Source organism: Cynocephalus volans, chromosome 5 (assembly GCF_027409185.1).
Source record: "Cynocephalus volans isolate mCynVol1 chromosome 5, mCynVol1.pri, whole genome shotgun sequence".
NCBI classification, from domain to species: Eukaryota; Metazoa; Chordata; class Mammalia; order Dermoptera; family Cynocephalidae; genus Cynocephalus; species Cynocephalus volans.
In genome coordinates, this window is record NC_084464.1 from 142,804,958 (window position 1) to 142,823,745 (window position 18,788).

At 39.5% G+C, this 18,788-nt stretch overlaps 1 protein-coding gene across 2 annotated transcripts in view; it reads left to right on the forward strand.

The window, feature by feature from the left end:
- Nucleotides 1-18,788, forward strand: part of AIG1 (androgen induced 1) — a 241,701-nt gene that overhangs the window by 80,117 nt on the left and 142,796 nt on the right. For both annotated transcript variants that reach the window (XM_063096498.1, XM_063096499.1), the window contains exon 3: nt 405-506. In XM_063096498.1, coding sequence (XP_062952568.1) covers nt 405-506 — 102 coding nt within the window. The remainder of the gene's footprint in view (nt 1-404; nt 507-18,788) is intronic.

Here is an 18,788-nt window from a genome sequence, read left to right on the forward strand (position 1 = left end):
TTCAGAGCAGTGGTTTCAGTGCTGTTAGTGGTGAAATGGAAACTTGAGAATGTGAAGATTAATTTAAACCACATGATGGGTTCGAGGAAAAGGGACATATTCTACAGTTTCTTGATTGTGTGCAGTAGGGAATGGGATCCGAATAAAACCACCAGTGAACTTTTAAACCCTCTTGAGAGGAATCAAACCAGCACAATTAGCCCTGAAATGGAGCTGGTTTTGATGACAGGCCTCTTCTCCCTCCCTCAGAAACAGATCCCTTGGCCTGGGAGAACAACTGGAAGATGGAATAGGGAGGAAGCACCCCGACTGTTACCACGAAGGGGTTCTTTTAACGATAGATAACATATTGTATGTTATGATGGTTGATGAACTTGAAATAAAAGATTTCTTTTCCCTTCCAGTTCGTCGTAGCGGTGTTCTGGATCATTTATGCCTATGACAGAGAAATGATATACCCGAAGTTGCTCGATAATTTTATCCCAGGGTGGCTGAATCACGGAATGGTGAGTGGACTAACACAAATGTGTTATTTATGTGTTAATTTAAAAAAATCTATTGAGCTATTTTCTGATTTGGTCTTTCCATAAACTCTACCTAAATAGCCAAGAAATCTTGGAAGATTACAATGAGAAATCACAATTAGAGAAAAATACAGAATGTAAATAAAATAGTACCTCCCATGGAATCAAGTTATGATTCAAACTATGTAGTAGATGAATGCACAGTTCTTAATAGGTGTCCGTGGTGTTAGATAATGCAACTAACCCATTCTGGGATGAATTTAATTTCTGTGCCAATAGAAGGCTCGTCCTCAGAGCCTAAGGACTGATTTCCATCTGCACAACCATCAACGCCTCACTACACCTCCACCTCATGTCAGTGGGACTGTGTTGGAAGTAACTATCGTGCTTGGACAGTTTCCCCCAGATGAGCGGCAAGGCTATTATTTTCCCTGGGAGATCTGTCTCAGGCATTTGGAGGTGTCTTCAGCAATTGGAGTTGTTTGCCTTGTCAGGTGTTTTCTGCAGCTGCGAGGCTTTTTCCTTCTTCTGTCTACTTATTTCTTTCTGATGCTTTGGCCATGGTGTAACTTTCACCAGTTTCAGATAAAATCCTTCCGATGGTTTGCACATCACTTTACAAGATTTGAGGACGTATTTTCTGCAGAGAAATTTTGTGTCATCTCCCCTTTCAGCTTCTGGAGTTTAGCACTGTTTTGCTATCAATTAAGAAGCCTGCATTTTGGCTATGGCAATTTTTAGATATGTCCTAGGATGTTCCTGGTGAAAAGGGCAACCCATCACAGAAATTACAGGGGAATGAAGAGCTAGAAATCACGAGTTTTAGGTCCAAAATAACATTTTCCCTTCTGCCCCCAATTTTGGTATATTTTAAGAAAAGTGTGTGCTAACAAACAAACGTTACTGTACAGATGGGTTTCGATCAATCGTTTCTTAAGCCCGCTCATCAAAAGCAACACATCTCAGGGCCGAGCCCGTGGCGCACTTGGTAGAGTGCTGCGCTGTGAGCGCGGCGACCCTCCCGCCGCGGGTTCGGATCCTATATAGGACTGACCGGAGCACTCACTGGCTGAGTGCCGGTCACGAAAAAACGACCAAAAAAAAAAAAAAAAAAAGCAGCACATCTCAGAGAACTGGAATTTTCTTTGAGTTCAATTGGAGCCACACTGTTGAAGGATTAACATGGCATCTCTGATCTAGTTTCAAACATATTTGCTGGGTCTTGTCGGTTCAGTTTAGCCATCTAAGGGGACTGACGTGATTTTGCTGCCCCTCTCCAACTTTTTCCTTTTCTTGAATGGGAAAAGCCCTTTCATAACACTGTGCCTTGGCAATCTCCTGCCCCAAATGTCCTTCTCATTTTTTCCTGGTAAACTCCTGCTCCTCCTGCTAGCTTACTATCTTCTTTTAAGAAGCCTATCTTAACTCCCCAATTAGCTATTCCATTATTTGTACTGGCACAGCACTTTCATATCTCTTATATACATATCTGTATTTCCACAAAATTGTTAAGATCCTAGTACAAAACAGCAGCCTTTGAATCCTGAGCACTCTGCCCAGGTGCCTGGCATATAGTAGGCACTACATATTTACTAGATTGATGAATGAATTCAATATAGTCAATTTCTAAAATTCTTTCCAAGTCAATACTAATAACTTTTATTTTTTGAAGATCTACTGTGTGCCAGACATTCCATAGTGATTGTATCATTTAATTTTCACAGTGGCACTGTGAACAAGTATTATCTCATTTACAGACGAAGAAACTGACGCTCAGAAAGGTTCTATATAATCTGCCCCAAATAATTTAGCTCTGAGCGGTAGAACTGGGATATGAACCCAGACCTATCTAGCCTCAAATGTGTAATTTTTCTACTAGTTTACATTTTATCTGAACAAGCAAAACATTAATTGATTCTTAATAGAAACAGTAACTTATATAGCTGTGTGTGTGTGTGTGTGTGTCTATAGCTTTTACAACTGTAAGTCAAGAAAATACAGGAAAAATATCTTCAGGATATTTTTGAAGTTTAGTTTCAGATTATGTAGCGTAGTTAAGCTGTCTGAGATAAAGCAGCTGGTTATTAGGTAGGTATTTTAAGAAAAATATTCCAGGGCTTTTATGACCCCCAGAAGCAGAGTTGTAAATGGAGATGGGCTTTACAAATTGTCACTCCAGACATTAAATCAAAAAGCATCATCACGTGCTCATTGAGGAGCAGGCTTTGCTCACAAAGCAGGCATATTCTTGTACTAATAGTAATCATCTTTTGTGACACTATTTCAAAGTATGAGTTAGAGAAGTATCAACTAGATAACTTTTCATTAGGTGTCCCAACTGTACGAACTAGTAAAGGGAGACCTCTGTAGATGCTGCCTGCAGTTGAATGTGAAGTAATGTCAGTTACCTTTTCCTGACAGTAGGAGGGCCTTAGCTGAGAACAGGTAATTGCATTGTGTTCTATTGAAGTACAGTCCTGCACTATTTGGCCTTTTGTTTACATCCCTAAGCTGAACAATACTACATTCAGACCAGGGAATGAATCACAACTTTTGCAGATCCTGGTTCTAAATTTTTAAGGTTTCAAACAAATGGCTTATTAAGCATGCATGCAGCCATGAGAACTTCAGCTTGCCTCTCTTAATTTCCCCTTGATTCACTTTGAGCATTGAAGTTCTTACTCTTGGAGACAAACACAAGGAGGAATTGAGTGATACAAATATTTAGGAAAGAGAAAAAATAAATTAACCTGTCAAATCCTCTGAGATAATATGAGCTCAATAAATTCTTTCACAATGAATTTTGTTTCCTAATAGAGATTAATGACCATTTCTTTGCTTTTTTTCATGTTCCAATTCATGGTTCCAGAATTACTGACAAAAAATTGTTACACATGGGGGCTGAGGAATATTTTGCCATATTAAACAATTTCCACTACTTTAATTTTGTATAAATGTAAGTCTGAATACAACATGCATAAAGAATGATGGTAATTCTTTAGATTGGTAATTAAAATATGAACATTAAGTGCTGGAGTCATGAATAATTTAATTTTTATAAACATGTATATTAAGATTTACAAAATTTCAAAAAGTTAAGTAAGCATTTCCAGCTTTGTTTAAATTTTATTTAAGGGTTTAGTAATTATTAATTATTATTTGTATTTGTTTTTAATTCTAATAGAAAATTTTGAATATTTAATTTGAAAATAGCATTTTTAAGTACATGAAAATAATTTAATTTAAAACATTTTGCATTTATTTTAATGTATATATTTTGATAAAAACATTCAAATTGTGTACATTTCGATTACCATTAGATTTTATTTTCAATGATCTTTTAGGTTATTACTATCAGTAGAACTCAAATTTTGTGAAAATTTCCATTAGAACAACATATTTAGTGATTTTGCTGAAATGAAGGCAAGAAAAGTAAAACTTTGGAGCATTTATATTCATATTATATTTAATATTTTAATATTTATATTTATAATATATAAATATATGTCTTTATTTTATTACTGATCCAATCATATATTTTTCTATTTTGCTTTGTGAAAACATATCTGACAATGTAGAAGGATAGGATATATTTTATTAAGTACTTTATTAGCCTAATTTGTAACTTGTCAATATTTCTGCAATTGGTTATGGCCCTCTAGGCCTGTCTGCCTGTGTTGTAAATGGAGGAGCAGTTCCTCCTCTTGGTGTCTTTAAGGATCATTCCAACACGTCTGAAAAATCACACTGGAGAGGCATATGAAATTACCGGATTTATTATACTCATAGGTCCTAGAGACAGGAGGTACAGCAGCCACACCATGCGGGTTCCATGTGCCCAGGAGCTCCCAGGGAATAGGTCAATCAAGCAGGTATGGAGGGCAGAGAGAAAGAGAGAAGACACAAAGGTTAGAGTCTTTACTGGGAGTCAAGATGGAATACACAAGCAAAAGCTGTGAGGGGATCTCACTGGTGTGTTTGAATGTCACTAGGTTGCAGTGGGGGGAAGGCAAGGAGAACTTGTGGCAGGGACCAGCATCGTCACACTGATGGACCTGGTCACCTGGCCAGGGTGTTCACAGCCTATTTGCAGGGGATGTGGAGGCTTTAGGAAAATATTAAGTTTTAAAATTTTATGATACATACCATTTCCTGTTTAGATCTTTATAATTTAAAAAATTCTGAGAGGGAATGAATATACCCTGTTCTTGTGTGTGGAATCGTATTCATTATTTGAAGAGTCTCAACATAACTTCTAGGGATCTAGAGCCCAGAACCGCAGAACTGAGATGCAGTTTACAAGTATGTCATGGCTCCATTTCAGAGAGCATCATCGACTCAGGCTCAAATTGGCAGCATTCAGCTGCTCAGCACAAAATTAGAAAACAGGCATAAGAAAACTCAGAGGATATGAAACACAGGGCTTTCATTGTGATTTACACTAAAGTTGCCAGACGTTAGGCATGATGATAACTAAAGGAAAGTGTCCTATCTCTTCCTTTCTATTGTCACCCTCTTTTCTCTCAGCAACCAATCCTAGAATTTATTTGAAGAAGAGAAGAGGAAATAGGTAAATAGATTAGTTAGAACAGCAGTGCAACCTTCTATAACTACTAGGTTATCTCCAGGATCCATGAAAATAGCAACAAAAAAAAAAAAAAGGAAGAAGGAAAAAGAAGAATTATAATATATTACAATTAAAAATATAAACATATAAAGTATAGCACATTTAAATGAGGCCAGTTCAATATCCAAAATCAAAAAACGTTCTAGGGGGCTGGCCGCTGGTTAGTTCTGTTAGAGCATGGTGTTGTAACACCAAGGTCGCAGGTTCAGATCTCCCTACTGGACAATCACAGAAAAAAAAAATTATTCTATCCTTGCAGCCCTATTTATGTTTGAATTAATAGCAACTCGAACAGCACATGACACCCATTAGATATTCAGTAAGTGTTAATAATTAGAAAGATGTTTGTGCATTTGCTTAGAAACTTAGAAGAACATCACATTTACATTTACAGCCTTTTACTGCCTTTCTATCCTCAGTCCTCTGATGATCAGACAGAAGAAAAATAGAGGCAATATCAGCAAATCAGTCAGAGTTTCCAGAATCTAATGAGGATAGTCTTGGACAGTTGTAGAAGATGGAATTCTGCACGACCTGCAACAAGTCGGGGCTCAACTGTGACTTAATTCAGTCTGGCAAATAAGCTATGCAAAGCACCCTACTAGGCATTGTGGGGTTACAGAATGAGAAAAACACAAATACATTTTCCTCCTTAAAGGAGGAAAATGGCATGTTTGAGATTGATGAAGGTAAGTAGGAAAACAGTTCCACAAGCCAGCAGAGTAGTCCCCAAAGGGCTCTTTTCACTCTGACAAGGAGAAGTACTATTACTATTCTGGCCTGTTTCTCGGTTGCAAAAGTCGAACCATGAGCCTTTCTCATCTGCTGATTATAATTTTAAAGCATTGTCAGTGGAGTAAATATATATTAAAAGCAGTAAATAAATAAATATTTAAACTCTAGAAAGATTGCAGACTTTCAATGATGCTATAACAGGAAAAACCAACAGTGAGACAGTGTCTATGCTTATTGAAGAGCTAATTAATGTTTATAAAATGCTCTGAAAATGCAGAGCACTGCAGAACATTAGGATATTATTATTATTACCACAGATCTTTAAGCAGATAAGATCTTGATATTCTTATAACACAGCAGTAGTTGTTTGTTCCCCATGTAATTTATGAGGAAGAAAAAATAGTAAACCCTACGTCTCTTCATACTTGAATTGGCAGTCGTTCTTGTTCTGTGTAGATGGTTCTCAAGAGAAGCCTGATTTAGACAACTATTTATTCGGTTCAATATTATTTTGTCATTTGGCAATTACTAAAGATTTTGTGCAACTGTCTTTCCCAGAAGAGAAGGCACTAAATACTGCTTGGATGATCATGGGCTTTGCAAGAACTCAGATTTGACATTATTCTTTTGGTAGAGCATGACGTTTCCAGCTGTGGGATACACAGGTTGTGCATTTTATTACTCATGGAGTCTGTGCCACCCTGATAGTAGATATTTCATAAAATAATCAATCAGTTGAAAGAAGACCAGTGTAAACATGTCATATTAAAAAACTGGCTTTTATCAATTTTCCACATATATCCTAGAGCAACTATAAGATATCTGGAAATTTTCAAAAATAAAAGTAAGAACCTGGAACAGAGGTCAGAAATTTCTTAGGAACCTCTTTGTAGGACTCGTAAATGGACCTCCCAAAGAAAACAAATAAGACCCCAAAGAAGATCAGGAACAAGAAGAAGAGTTAATCTACAATGAGGTAGAAGCTTTCAGAATTGCTTCATCCTGTTCTCGTGGGTAAGCTTTTTTCACATCAAATTTTACAGATGATAGCTTCTTTTATTGTGAATTTTCATTTGTGATCAGCAGTTTTACCAAGTCCAATTCTCTTGTGTTACATTTTGCAGATTTAAATTTTGACATGAAGATGTAAATCAGTAATAAAGTTGAAGGTATTTAATTTTAGCTGTTGCTAATTATATTTTTTATTTGTTATTTCAACCAAAAATATTGTAAACCAGAGAAAATATACCCTTTGTAAGCTGATGTTTGAGTAAATTGTGAACAGTTTTGGAGGTACAGAGACCAAGAAAACTGGAGGGAGAAAGGGAGAGACAAGGATGGGGAAGGGGGAAAGATTGGGGAGAAGAGAAAAGAAAGGGGGAATGTCGTGGATGGGAACGAAAGAGATGGTCTTAGAAAAGGAGGAGATCGGATAAGGACTTGGGAAAGAGGGAGACTAGAAGGGAAAGGAAGTTTAAAAATGTCCTAGAATTAAGAAGGCACATGGCAAAGTCAAACGATCCACTGTTTTATGTCCCACCTCTTCCACAGCTCCTTGAGGTTTGGGGTGTTTTCTCTTCAGTGCCTGGCATAGTGCCTGGTACATTATAGGTACATCCATGGATGTTAGTAGATCAAGCTGGCCTCCTTGCCATTCCCTGAACACACCAAGTACCCTCCTTTTCTTGGAATGCATCCCCCAGAGGTGGTTGGCTCACTCCTGCACCTCCTTCAAGTCTTGCTCAATCTCACCTTCTCAGTCAGGTACTGCACCTACCCCCAGACTCCCTGGCTCATTGAAATCCCCTTACTCTGCTCTCCCCACCTGTGCCCCAGGGCTCTTATCCTTGGCACATTATGCAACTCACGTGGTTTTGCTAACTTGTTATCTTTATGGTTTATTGTCCACTTCCCTCTGCTGGAGTGTGATTTCCATAAGGGCAGGGATCTTTGTTTCAGTTACTGAATTATCCCGAGCACCTAGAACATTGCCTCCACATAACGGAAAATCAGTGACTGTGTGTTAAATGAATGAACTGACCTTATCAATATTATATGCCCGTATTTTCTCTTGTTCTCTTTTTTTCTCCTACTCTTTCTCTCTTTCTCTTCATCATAGTTGACAGAGAATGCAATCCCAAACTATTTTCTTCTTTCCCAACTTGTGTCCTACTTCACGGGTCAATCTCAGCTGCACTGCAGCACAGTATCCTGCACGCGTGGCCTGCCATCCCCAGAGGACTTCTTTGTGCGTATTCTATTGCTCCTACTGCCTGAGAAGGCCTGAACTGATGCCCAAAAAACACATCCCTGGAACATCTAAGAGCTAGAAGTCGGGCAAATAATAGCCTGGATTGAATTTATTGAAAAGCTCCTCTATATATTGATTATTTTATCTGATTATTAGGGTAATAGACAATGGATTTTTAAGGCAATTTCATGCCATCACAAATCCCTTTATAGAATCAATTTTCCATCAAGGGTAGAATTCAAGGCTAATATTATTATTTGGCTTGTACTCTGCCCTTTTTCTTGCTTTGTTTAAAGGATGAGCCAGCCTAGCAGTAGTGTTAGTTCACCAAAAGGTCTATAAATTACATTCAGATATTTGGGGTCAGCAAAGCTTGAAGCGTGGTTTACTCAAGTGCCTTTCCCCTAATCCTTTAATCCGTAGATATTTCAAAGTAAACTTAATTCATATGTTTTCCATTTACTTGCCTTCAGGTCTTTATATTTAGAGGAGGAGGTGGTGGCAGGCAGGAGGGTACTGTCCTAGGAACTGGCTTCCTTCTTCACTGCCACAGACGGATCATTCATTAGCCACAGACCCGACTCCTTGGCTGAAGTCCCTACCTATATCCTTTCCAGTTCCCTTTCAATTGAAGCTCCAACCTCAGCACACATCAGTGTAGCTGCCAAAGAAAGTTAAGTGGAAAGAAAGCTGCATTTTCTATCCTAGAACCACAGAATCCAGAATCTTGGACTTGTGATTCTAAAGATCAACTGGTCCATACACCATGTGATACTTAAATCACCTGAACAAGATCCTGACTAATTATCTTTCAATCTCTGCTTGAGCATCTCCAGGGATGGAGCTTCAACAGAAGACCATGACCATGGGGTGGTCTTCAGCTGTAGGAAAGACCCTCAAAAGGAACTGAGCTTCCTGTTCTTTTCTCTAGTCCAGATCTGCCCAGTGCCTTCATCTGTTCCGTAGAACTTAAACACCAGTCCTCTGTGTTCTCCTCCAGTTGTCTTCAGAGAGGATCTCGCTCTCCCCCACCCCATGATTTCAACCCCCCCTGTATGTGGGTCATTCCCAAGTCTGTGCTTCCTGGTCCACCTACCCATGAGCATAACATTCTGCATTTGACACAAGGACTTGAGATAAACATACTGAAACAACTCATTACATGAACCTCTCCTCTAAATCTTGTTACTCCTCCTGTGTTGCCATCTCAGTAATGGCAAGATGCATCTGAAAGCTCCTCTTTCTACCACAGTCCCCACAGTTGGGTGACAAGTCCTATCAATTGTACCGCCAAAGTAGCTCCAAGTCTGCCCCAGCCTCCTCACGTCCACCATCTCTACTAGTACAAGACTTTATCGTCTCTCAGCTGAACTGAGGCCACAGACCTGTCCCTCTTGCTTCACCAGTTCTTTTTCCACATTGCCGCCTAAGTTACCTTCCTGAAAGAACAGAAGTCAGGTGGCTCCCACCACGTTCCCTTCTCAGACCCCGCCTCTGAGCGAAGCGGTTCCCTCGGCATTCGAGTGAGTCCCTTCTTGCTGCCTCATGACACTTGGTTCATGCACCTGTGATTTTTTTATTTACCTGTTTACTCCCCCAGTAGGCTCTGAGGCCACGAAGAGCAGCCACTGTTTTTTGTGTTTGTTTGGTTTGGTTTGGCTTTTTTCCTTCATCTTTTCCTTAGAACCTAGCGTTTGGTGCACACTCGGTAAAGGCTTATTGAGAAAATGGTACACAAGCCCTTCCTCATCATGATGTATTCCTAAGATGTATTCCCAGTGAATTTTATCTCGATAAACTCGGTGTGAATACAGGATGGGCTATGGGGAAGCCATGGTACTAAAATTTGAGGACCATTGAAATGGACATATTGGGATTTAGTAAAGTGTTGTTCTCTTTGTTTTAAATGTGATGCCTGTTTTGCCATTAAGTTGAAGCTGCTTTAGAGGCTACAGGCTGCAAAAATTCAGTAACAAAATAATTGATTTTTCAGACCTGTAAATTTCAGCCACATTGTCACCTTGCTTGGAGAGAATCGTTGATTCCTAAAGTCAAGACAGGTATTTAGATAAGATGGCATGTGTTGTGGCAGAAGGGAGGGGCAGGCAGCGGTAACAGCTACTAAAAATGATTTCCATGTCCAAAGGTGGAGAAACAATATTTAAATAAGTACGATTAGTGGAGAGAGAGTATGTGACAAGAGATCTCATGAGGAGAAGGTCAGGGGCCAACAAGTGGATGGTGGCATGGGACAAAACTCACCAGTGAAGGATAGTTATTGATTTTTCTCAAGATGACTGGACTCTAGATAGCTAAAGTTCCTAAGGGGTCTTCGTGTTGGTCATGCTTAGAGAAAGTGGGAAAAGAAACTTTTCTCCAAGAGCAGATTCGTTGTCCCAGATCCTTGCATTGGCGGCAGATCATGGAGACAGGAGGCATGTGTCAATGGCCTCCCTCTCATCTTCTCAGCAGGCTTCTTTAACCAAGTCATGTAGACTAGTGGTTAGCTGCAGAGGGGTGAGGACAGGAGTGTGGCTACCCCCTAGAAATTGTTCAAACTCACTTTTTTTTAATATGACCATTTAATTCTATTCAGAATTAAAAACTAAACAACTGAATTCTCTCCAAACTGCCTGATCCTTTAGGGATACTGAGGTCTGTGGCTAACTTCCCTGAGCCTACTTAAGCATTTTCTCAAGGTAAGACCTGTCTGGGAAGTCTTCAGTGTTCCCCTCTTCTAACCAGGGGCAAAACCAACTCCAGCCACACCTGCCACGGCCCCTCTAAGCTGCCCTCCAGGACTGAGTATATACCACGCCCTCGTTTCCCTGCCAGAACTCTGCTTATCCTGAGTCTGCTGCTGTGTGCGTCACCTCTTCCCCGACTGCCCCTTATTAATGAGCCTCTTCACCCAGCATTTACCTCTACTGTAGCATCCATTGGGCTCTACTTGGAGATCTTTGCCACATTTCTCTGGAACTGGCTGTTTCCTGGGGACAGGCACATGGTCTTAGCCTCCTTCACAAATTCCTATCATCTGGCTCAGTACCTGGCACATAGTAGATCTCAGAAAAGGTTCTTTGAAATAAGTAAAGAAAGAGTAAATGAATGAATGGGTGAATGAATTTCTGCCATGTTTCCTTATTCTCCCTGTCTGGTAATACTTTCTAGAAAAGAAATAAGATTATTTTCTCTAAGCAAATCTAAGCTGGTGCTTTATGATCAGCATTTAATTTTCCACATTGAATACTCTAGTCCTTCAGTAATCCAACCTAGAAACTTATAGCCCCCTTGTCAAGCTCACTGTTTTATAATTTTCAGCATCCATCTTCTCCTTTCAAACAGCAGAACTATATCTTCCTCTTTCAGACAACAGAACTGTATCTGCTGGCATCCAAGTGTACAGATAATAACTTGTCCAAGCTCACAGGGTTCGTGATTGGCCAAGCTGGGAGTGGACCACTCACTGGCCATCTCCATGGCACTTACTGTACCACAGGGCTCTCTCCACAGAACCTTGTCAACGTCTAGTTAAAGAGATGCTTCTAAACATGAATTATCATTTTATCTCACCAAACATATTTCATTAGGACACTGATAAACATTTCCTGGCATTTTGGATTATTTTCCTTTCCATCTAAGCAAGGATGATTTTTTTTCTATTGTTTTTACCATCTCTGTGTCCATATCCAGCTCACATGTAATGATCTAATTAAGATACGTTTTAACCTGGATTCAAGGATTAGCCCTGAATGGTGGAAATGTTTCCCCTTAACGCAACCCCTACATCCTTATCAAATACATCAATTTACCTGATAATATATCTAATTTTCCTACATTTCCAGGTGCTGCTGCTCATATTGCTACTATCTGTATGTGTTAGGATAGAAAGACAAGTGTTAGCAAACATTCCTTTTTAGACCTATTCTGCTGCCATCACTATACACACAATAGTATATCTCTTTTGCTCAGTCCTTTTTCTCACATCGTATTAACCCAAAAAGAGCTACTCCATTTCTATAGGCTGCACTTCTAATAGATTGCAGACATTTGAGCCACCTAAAAAGGAGACTGAACCAAATGACCTCTTGAGTTTTCTCTGGTTTTATTATTCTGTGAAAACAGTTTAGTATAAATGATTTAAGAGGTTAGTCAGAATAGAATTCTCTGTTCAACAGTCTTAAATTTCTCCACTGAGTTCCACTAGTGGGAAACTTATGTCTTGCTGTGGGAATTCATGAGGTTGACTGTGGAAGTACAGAGCACAGTGCCTGCCACATAGTAGGCCCAATAAATGTAAGCCCTATAACATAACAGAACATAACAACAAAATCTTAAAATATAAATAAAAAAATAAAATAAAATATATTTATTTTAAAATGAAATAAAATCTTCCTAGAGCTAATGATTTTGACTCGTTATCACACAATAAGTAGCAGGTGAGTGTCAAGCTCTACGTAAAGCTTCAAGAAAAAAAGCCCTGGTAGAAATCTTGTATTTTTAACAGCACTGAATTTGTAGATACTTGTAACATAGAAAGTTAATGAAATTCCTTAAAATCTTATATAAAATGTAAGATATTCATCGTTGAACAAAGAATTCAGATCTTTTTTATTTATTTTTAAGCATTTCCCCTCGGTTGCACCTATTGGAAAGACCTTTGCTTAAACTCAAAATTTGACGACTAATCTTCACACATGTGGCAAATGTGAACTAATCAGACCACAGATATTTTGCTGCATTCCATGGTGTCTCATTTATTTGTTTAATTTGCAGCTATAGCAACTAGATTCCACCACTTGAGGCTTTCACACAGACCTGCAGTGTGATCAGCTTGGTTGAAGTCTGGCACTCGGCTCTCCACTCAATTGAAGACATATGCACAAACTCACCACATTTTTTAACCTGTTTTCCACACTGGGTAGATATATAATATTTACATAAAAATATCAAAAGCAACCTTCTGCAAGGATAGTAGGCAATTAAAAGATGTTGCAACCTTCTTTTCTATAATGTTTCAAATCTTAAAGTTTTTTGGCATGCTTTTCAGTCGCCCATCTGACTGTGAAGCAAGCTGCCTCACCACCAAGAGCTCGCTCCAGCAATGACTAAGGGGTTGACCTGGTGCCATGCTAGTGCTGTTCCACGCATGCTGCTCTGCACCAGAAGAGCTTTTGGAAATGACCTTGAAATGGAGTTTTGCCCGTTTAACGAAATACGGGCCTTCAGAAAGTGCCATTTCACAAGCGATTTACAAAAGGGTATTCACAGCATTGTCAAAACTCGGCCCCTTAATTTGGGACTGAATTCCTATGAGTTTTTAACATACATAAGGAATGAGGCACTCTCTTGATTTTATTAGTTGCACTTTGTAACAGGTTGGAAAAATTAGGTAATGGAGGAAATTGGCATCCCGCTGTTGTTTCTCTTAGGTGATTTTTTCACATTTGCTGAAGGAAAGGAAGATGCTCAAAGGATACAATTTTAAATAGGGAGATGGGAGTTTAAAATGAAGGGTAAGGCACAAATGGGAATGAAGATGCAGTTAGTAGTTAAAGAAAAGATGGGAAGAAGAGATATCTGTCTTTACTTGTGAGTTGCCCATTGATATGATTCTGACTTTCCAGATTTAGGCTCCATGGGGGAACATTTCTTTATCTCAGTATGCACTGAGTAAATAGAGTAAACTGTTGTCATTTAAACACGTTCATTGATGTTGACACCAGTTGTTGCTATATGGTTTCCCATTTCACTGAGTGATGTATTTCTGTTGTGCACAATTTTCTTGAATGCACTTTTCATGCAGATGACGTTGGCTGATATTTCAGGATCTGGTTAAAATGAAGCTGTGCTTTCGACCTTCTTTGAAAGCCAGGGTTGGTATGACTTTGGAAGGTCCTCTCAGCTTCCCTTCCTGTGACCTCCCCTCAACAACTGTGGTGAGGCTGAGTCATTCCAAGTTTGGGGAGTCAAGGTGGGACAGTAGAAGGGTGTTGGGGAACAGGTCATATATTCTCTTAAGCCAGCTTTCAGAGTTTTAAACAAAACCAGGTTCTATACTTCAAAAAAAAAAAAGAAAAAACCATTTGACCCCTCTAGAGTTCTATAAGGAGACTGTGGAAGATATCTGGCCACTCTTAAAATTCTGATAATCTTCACTAAGTAATCCTGGGAAACATACATCTATATGATCAGTAAACATACTTTCCACAGCAACTTCCCAGAACATTCCTTTTTGCTTCATCTGGGATTTTTCAATAAGTAATTTGATATTTCTGTAATTTTAAACTAGAATCACTAAAATGAAGGCATTTTTTCCTTACAAGCTCAAACCTTCCAGATACATCATTTCCTAGAGTTACATAAGTAAGCCATACAACTGGGTCAAAATCACAGATTATAGTTGTTTGTACAACTGTTCACATTTTATACAGGAACTTATGTTAAAACCAGCAATTTATTTGCAAAAACAGTTTTGCATGCAATAATTTACATTGAAATCAATCTTGGGGATTTTTCATTAGCTTTTGCTGTGTCATATACTAAGTTACTTGTTTGTGATTTTTTTTCCCCCAATTGCCCATATTTAGTAAATTTGCTTGAAAAGTGGCATAGGAAGCTCAGAAAGATTCCATTCTCTTATTTTCTTTATTGATCTGTCTTAAAGGTGATTTGCTTTAAATTGCAGTATCACACTTTTTTTTTTACTTTTAAATGTTTTTAATCAAAGAACACAATTTCCCTAATATCCCTCATCCCTAATTTAGAGCCCTCTTATATTAATGTGACTGATTTTGAATATATTTCCTAAAACACTTCTCAACTTCTTAAATAAAGAACGGAGGTGTCTTAGTCCATACAGCTGCTATAACAAAATATCATAAGCTTGATGGCTTATAAAAACATAAGTTTATTTCTCACAGTTGTGGAGGCTGGGAAGTTCAAGATCAGGGTGCCAGCATGGTTGGGTTCTGGTGAGGATCCTCTTCCTGGTTGCAGACTGCCCACTTGTTGCTGTGTCCTTACGTCACTGGAGGGGCAAGGGATCTCTCTGGGGCCTCTTTCATAAGGGCACTAATCCCATTCATTTAGGGCTCCAAATCCTTGACCTAGTCACCTCCCAAAAACCCCACCTCCAAATACCATCACCTTAGGGGTTAGGATTTCAACAGATGAATTGGGGAGGACATGAACATTCAGACTGTAGCAGGATTAGAAAGAAAGAAAAAGTGCAACAGAGAACATGAACCATAAGGAACACCATGACTTCTGATATTTAATATCATAGATCACAGATCACAGGAGCCAAGACAGAGAATCAAAAGAGAAGGCGCAAGCCAGTGAGCTTTGACACCTGAGACTCCCTGTGCTCTTGCTGTCCCGCTAACCTCAGCGCTCAGCACTGCCTTCTCCTCCTGCTGACATTCTTCATTTATCTTTTCAGTGAACAATTTAGGTATGAGGGAATTAGGGAGCTTATCATTCTGTGAAGACAGGACCTTTACCTTTACGCAATATTCAGAATCCCACCATCATATTTTTTAGAACCATGTAAGATTATTTATATGTGTGTGAGTAAACTGTAAAGCTTTTTTTTTTTTTTTTAATGAAAAACTTCATTCTGCATCCTGGAAGAGCTCTTCCAGTTGAAGAGGAGACTTCTTTCCAAAGCCCAGGGCAAGGACTTTCTCAACAAGTATTTCAACTTCATGGGATTCTGTCCTTTTTCGTATCTTGTCACTGCAAACTGTCTCCCAAACATTTTCCACATTATCTTCATATGTATCTACACTAGCACACATGAAAGAAATATGATCCACATTGAAAATTCTTTTCATTTAAAAGCCAGCCCTATTTGTGGAGCTCTAAATGATGCTCCTTTCCCCTTTCCATGTCATTGCAGTTGCATTAATGTTGGTCAACCCTGGTTGGCCCATGGTTCACGATTCTAATTGTTTCAGAGGTTCTAATTGATTCATGCACCATCCATATCTTTCTGTGCTCCCTTACATGGTTCTAAGCCAGGTTTGAGGACCTTTGAATTCGTTGGTCTCTCAGGCATCCTTGGGGTTCAAAGAAAGTGGTTAATGGAAGAACACAAAGAAGAAAGTCACCTTGGTGATGTCTAGAGCTGAGCTAAATGAAGGTTATGGCAGATGCAAACCTGCACAAATGTAAGTAACCAGGCACACTTAGCTCCTATGGGTTGGTTATGAGGTGGCGTCTCTGCCTTAGCTTCTACTGCCATAAAATCCTGGCACCATCTCAAGAGTCTAGGAAAATTGAATTAATACTAACATTTATTAGAATATTAAAAACATAATACATGTGTCAGTTATCATTAATCCTTGAAAATATTTATGGAGTTAAATGGTCTATAACTAATTAGAGACTGCAGTTAACAGGGGATGTGGGTTTCCTCTGAATTATATGAAACAAAATGTAAATCTTTTCTATAACTCCATTTCCTACAGAAAGGTTTTTTACTTGTTAGTGGGATTTTTAAAGTGTTATTTTATTTTCTTGGATCTCATTGGTTTTCTATAAATCTTACACACAGAATTTCAGTGAGGTGAGTCATAGTCTTAACACTGTTTTGGGGCTTCTTCTGCCAGTGCAGCTTGGAATATAGAGGATTTTCAAACACTGTTTGGGAAATGTGGGCAAAGAAGGGAAAGGAAGAAAAGACAAGAGGGAAGGAGAGAGGGATGAAAGGAAAGAAGGGAGAGAGGGGAGAAAAAACATTTTTTAGATTATATTTCGTTAAAACTTAATGGCATTATAAAGGTAAAACTGTCCTGGTATCTCACTGGTATGTTTTATACAACCCTGAAGTGCAAACGAGCTTGGGTTTCAAAAGTTCATTCATGAGCCAGTTATTTGGAACTGAAAACATATTTTCTCACTAAAATGTTGTTATATAAGTAGCAATTAATTTTCAAGGCTAGCTCATAAACTCCCCTGGTTCTGTTTTGAACCTGAATTATTGCACATTTATAATGATAAATAGCAGACAGTACAGTTGAAAACGTGTCAATCTAAAGAACATAAAAGCAATAAAATCAATTGCTGAATTGCTTAAGACTTTTAACTCAAGTGCTGGTGCTGGAGAAAAGCAGATTTAATTTGGGGAATCTGAAGATATTCAAAACATCTCAGGTTGGTGAGACAAATGCAGAAGGGAGGCTGGGAAAGTCGCAAATGATTTATTACTCTTCCTGTCTATGCCCTGATCTGTTGACCAGGAGGAGGGAAAAGTCATGAGCAAATGATTATTTTTATATGTGAGACGTTCTCTTGTCAGTGCTTATAACTTGGGAGATGGGGAGCTGACTTATAAATTTCTTTAATCCATATATTTATTTGGATAATTTCAAGTTGTGTAGTGTAATGTGTGGATAAAATCCTAAAAGGCTTCTTTGTCCTTCTTCTGGGCTGGCCCTTGTTTTGCGGGGGCTCTAGCCTGCACTAACTCCAGGACCCATGGAGAGAACCTTCACGTCTTGGCAGGTGGCCCCCACATGCACCTGTCATCGCTGCCCCTGGGAGCAGCACCCGCAGACTCCCAGGGCACATCCGCAGGTCTTCATAGTTGAATCACAAAGAACCGGTCCTCTCTGTCTAGTCACACTGCAAAGGGAGAAGCTCCGTTGTGAGCAGTGCTATTGAGGGACCCCTAGGAAATTGGCCTCACCCAGAAAACGAGGAGTCATAGTAAGAGGTTGACCCATTCATGGAGTTTTGTCCAGCAGATGTTTATTTAACACTCTTGTGCCTGGGACTGTTCTGGGTACTGATTTTTTTCCTCTTGAAAAAGAACAGTCAATCCAGGGGGAAAAATTAAAGCTTCAAGGAAGGACTGAGAAGTGAAGAGGTCCCGGGCCCAATTTTGAGGAGCTAAAATAGGAAGTTTAGAGTGGACACAATGATTGGCAGAGCAATTTCTGTTCATACTGAGTTTAGGGAACTCAAAATATTTGGATATATCTGCACCTGGAGTCTAAGGTGAGGCACAGCTGGAGGTGTGATTAGACAAATAAGCAGGGCTCAGATCTGGGAGAGCCCTGTGCACCCAAAACTAGTTTAGGTTTTCTTTTAGGAAACGAGGCATCGCAAAGCTTTGCATGAGTAAGATGATTTGAGTTACACGTTAGAGAGGGGAAGGAAAGGAAAGGTGAGCTGGGCCGAGCAACAGCATGTGCAGAGGCAGGAATACCATGATCTGTTTTACAGGCATCATGAAGTATATGATCCAGTGCAACAGAGGTGCACGGTGTGTGACAGCCCTAGGATGTCCCCCAGGGCCAGGCCAAAAATGCTGTGTCCTGGCCAAAGAGACTCAATTTTATCCTGACAGTTTTGGGAAGCTGTTGAAGGGTTTTAAGGAGGGGGAGATGGGGTCAGATAAATATTCTAGAAGGCTCTGTCCTCCAGCATTGAGGAAAAGAATCGACAAGGACAGCCTGGATTTAGGAAGGAAGGGAAGGCAGCTGAGAATGGGCTTTGGCCAACACCCACACTGCGGGAGTGCTGAGGAGGACCAGCCAAGGGACGCTGGGAAGGGGCCCTCGCAGAGATGGGAGAATATCTCAGAAAGCAGCCGGGAAGCCAGGGGAGGAGAGCACTTCCAGAGGCAGGGTTCGCTGCATCC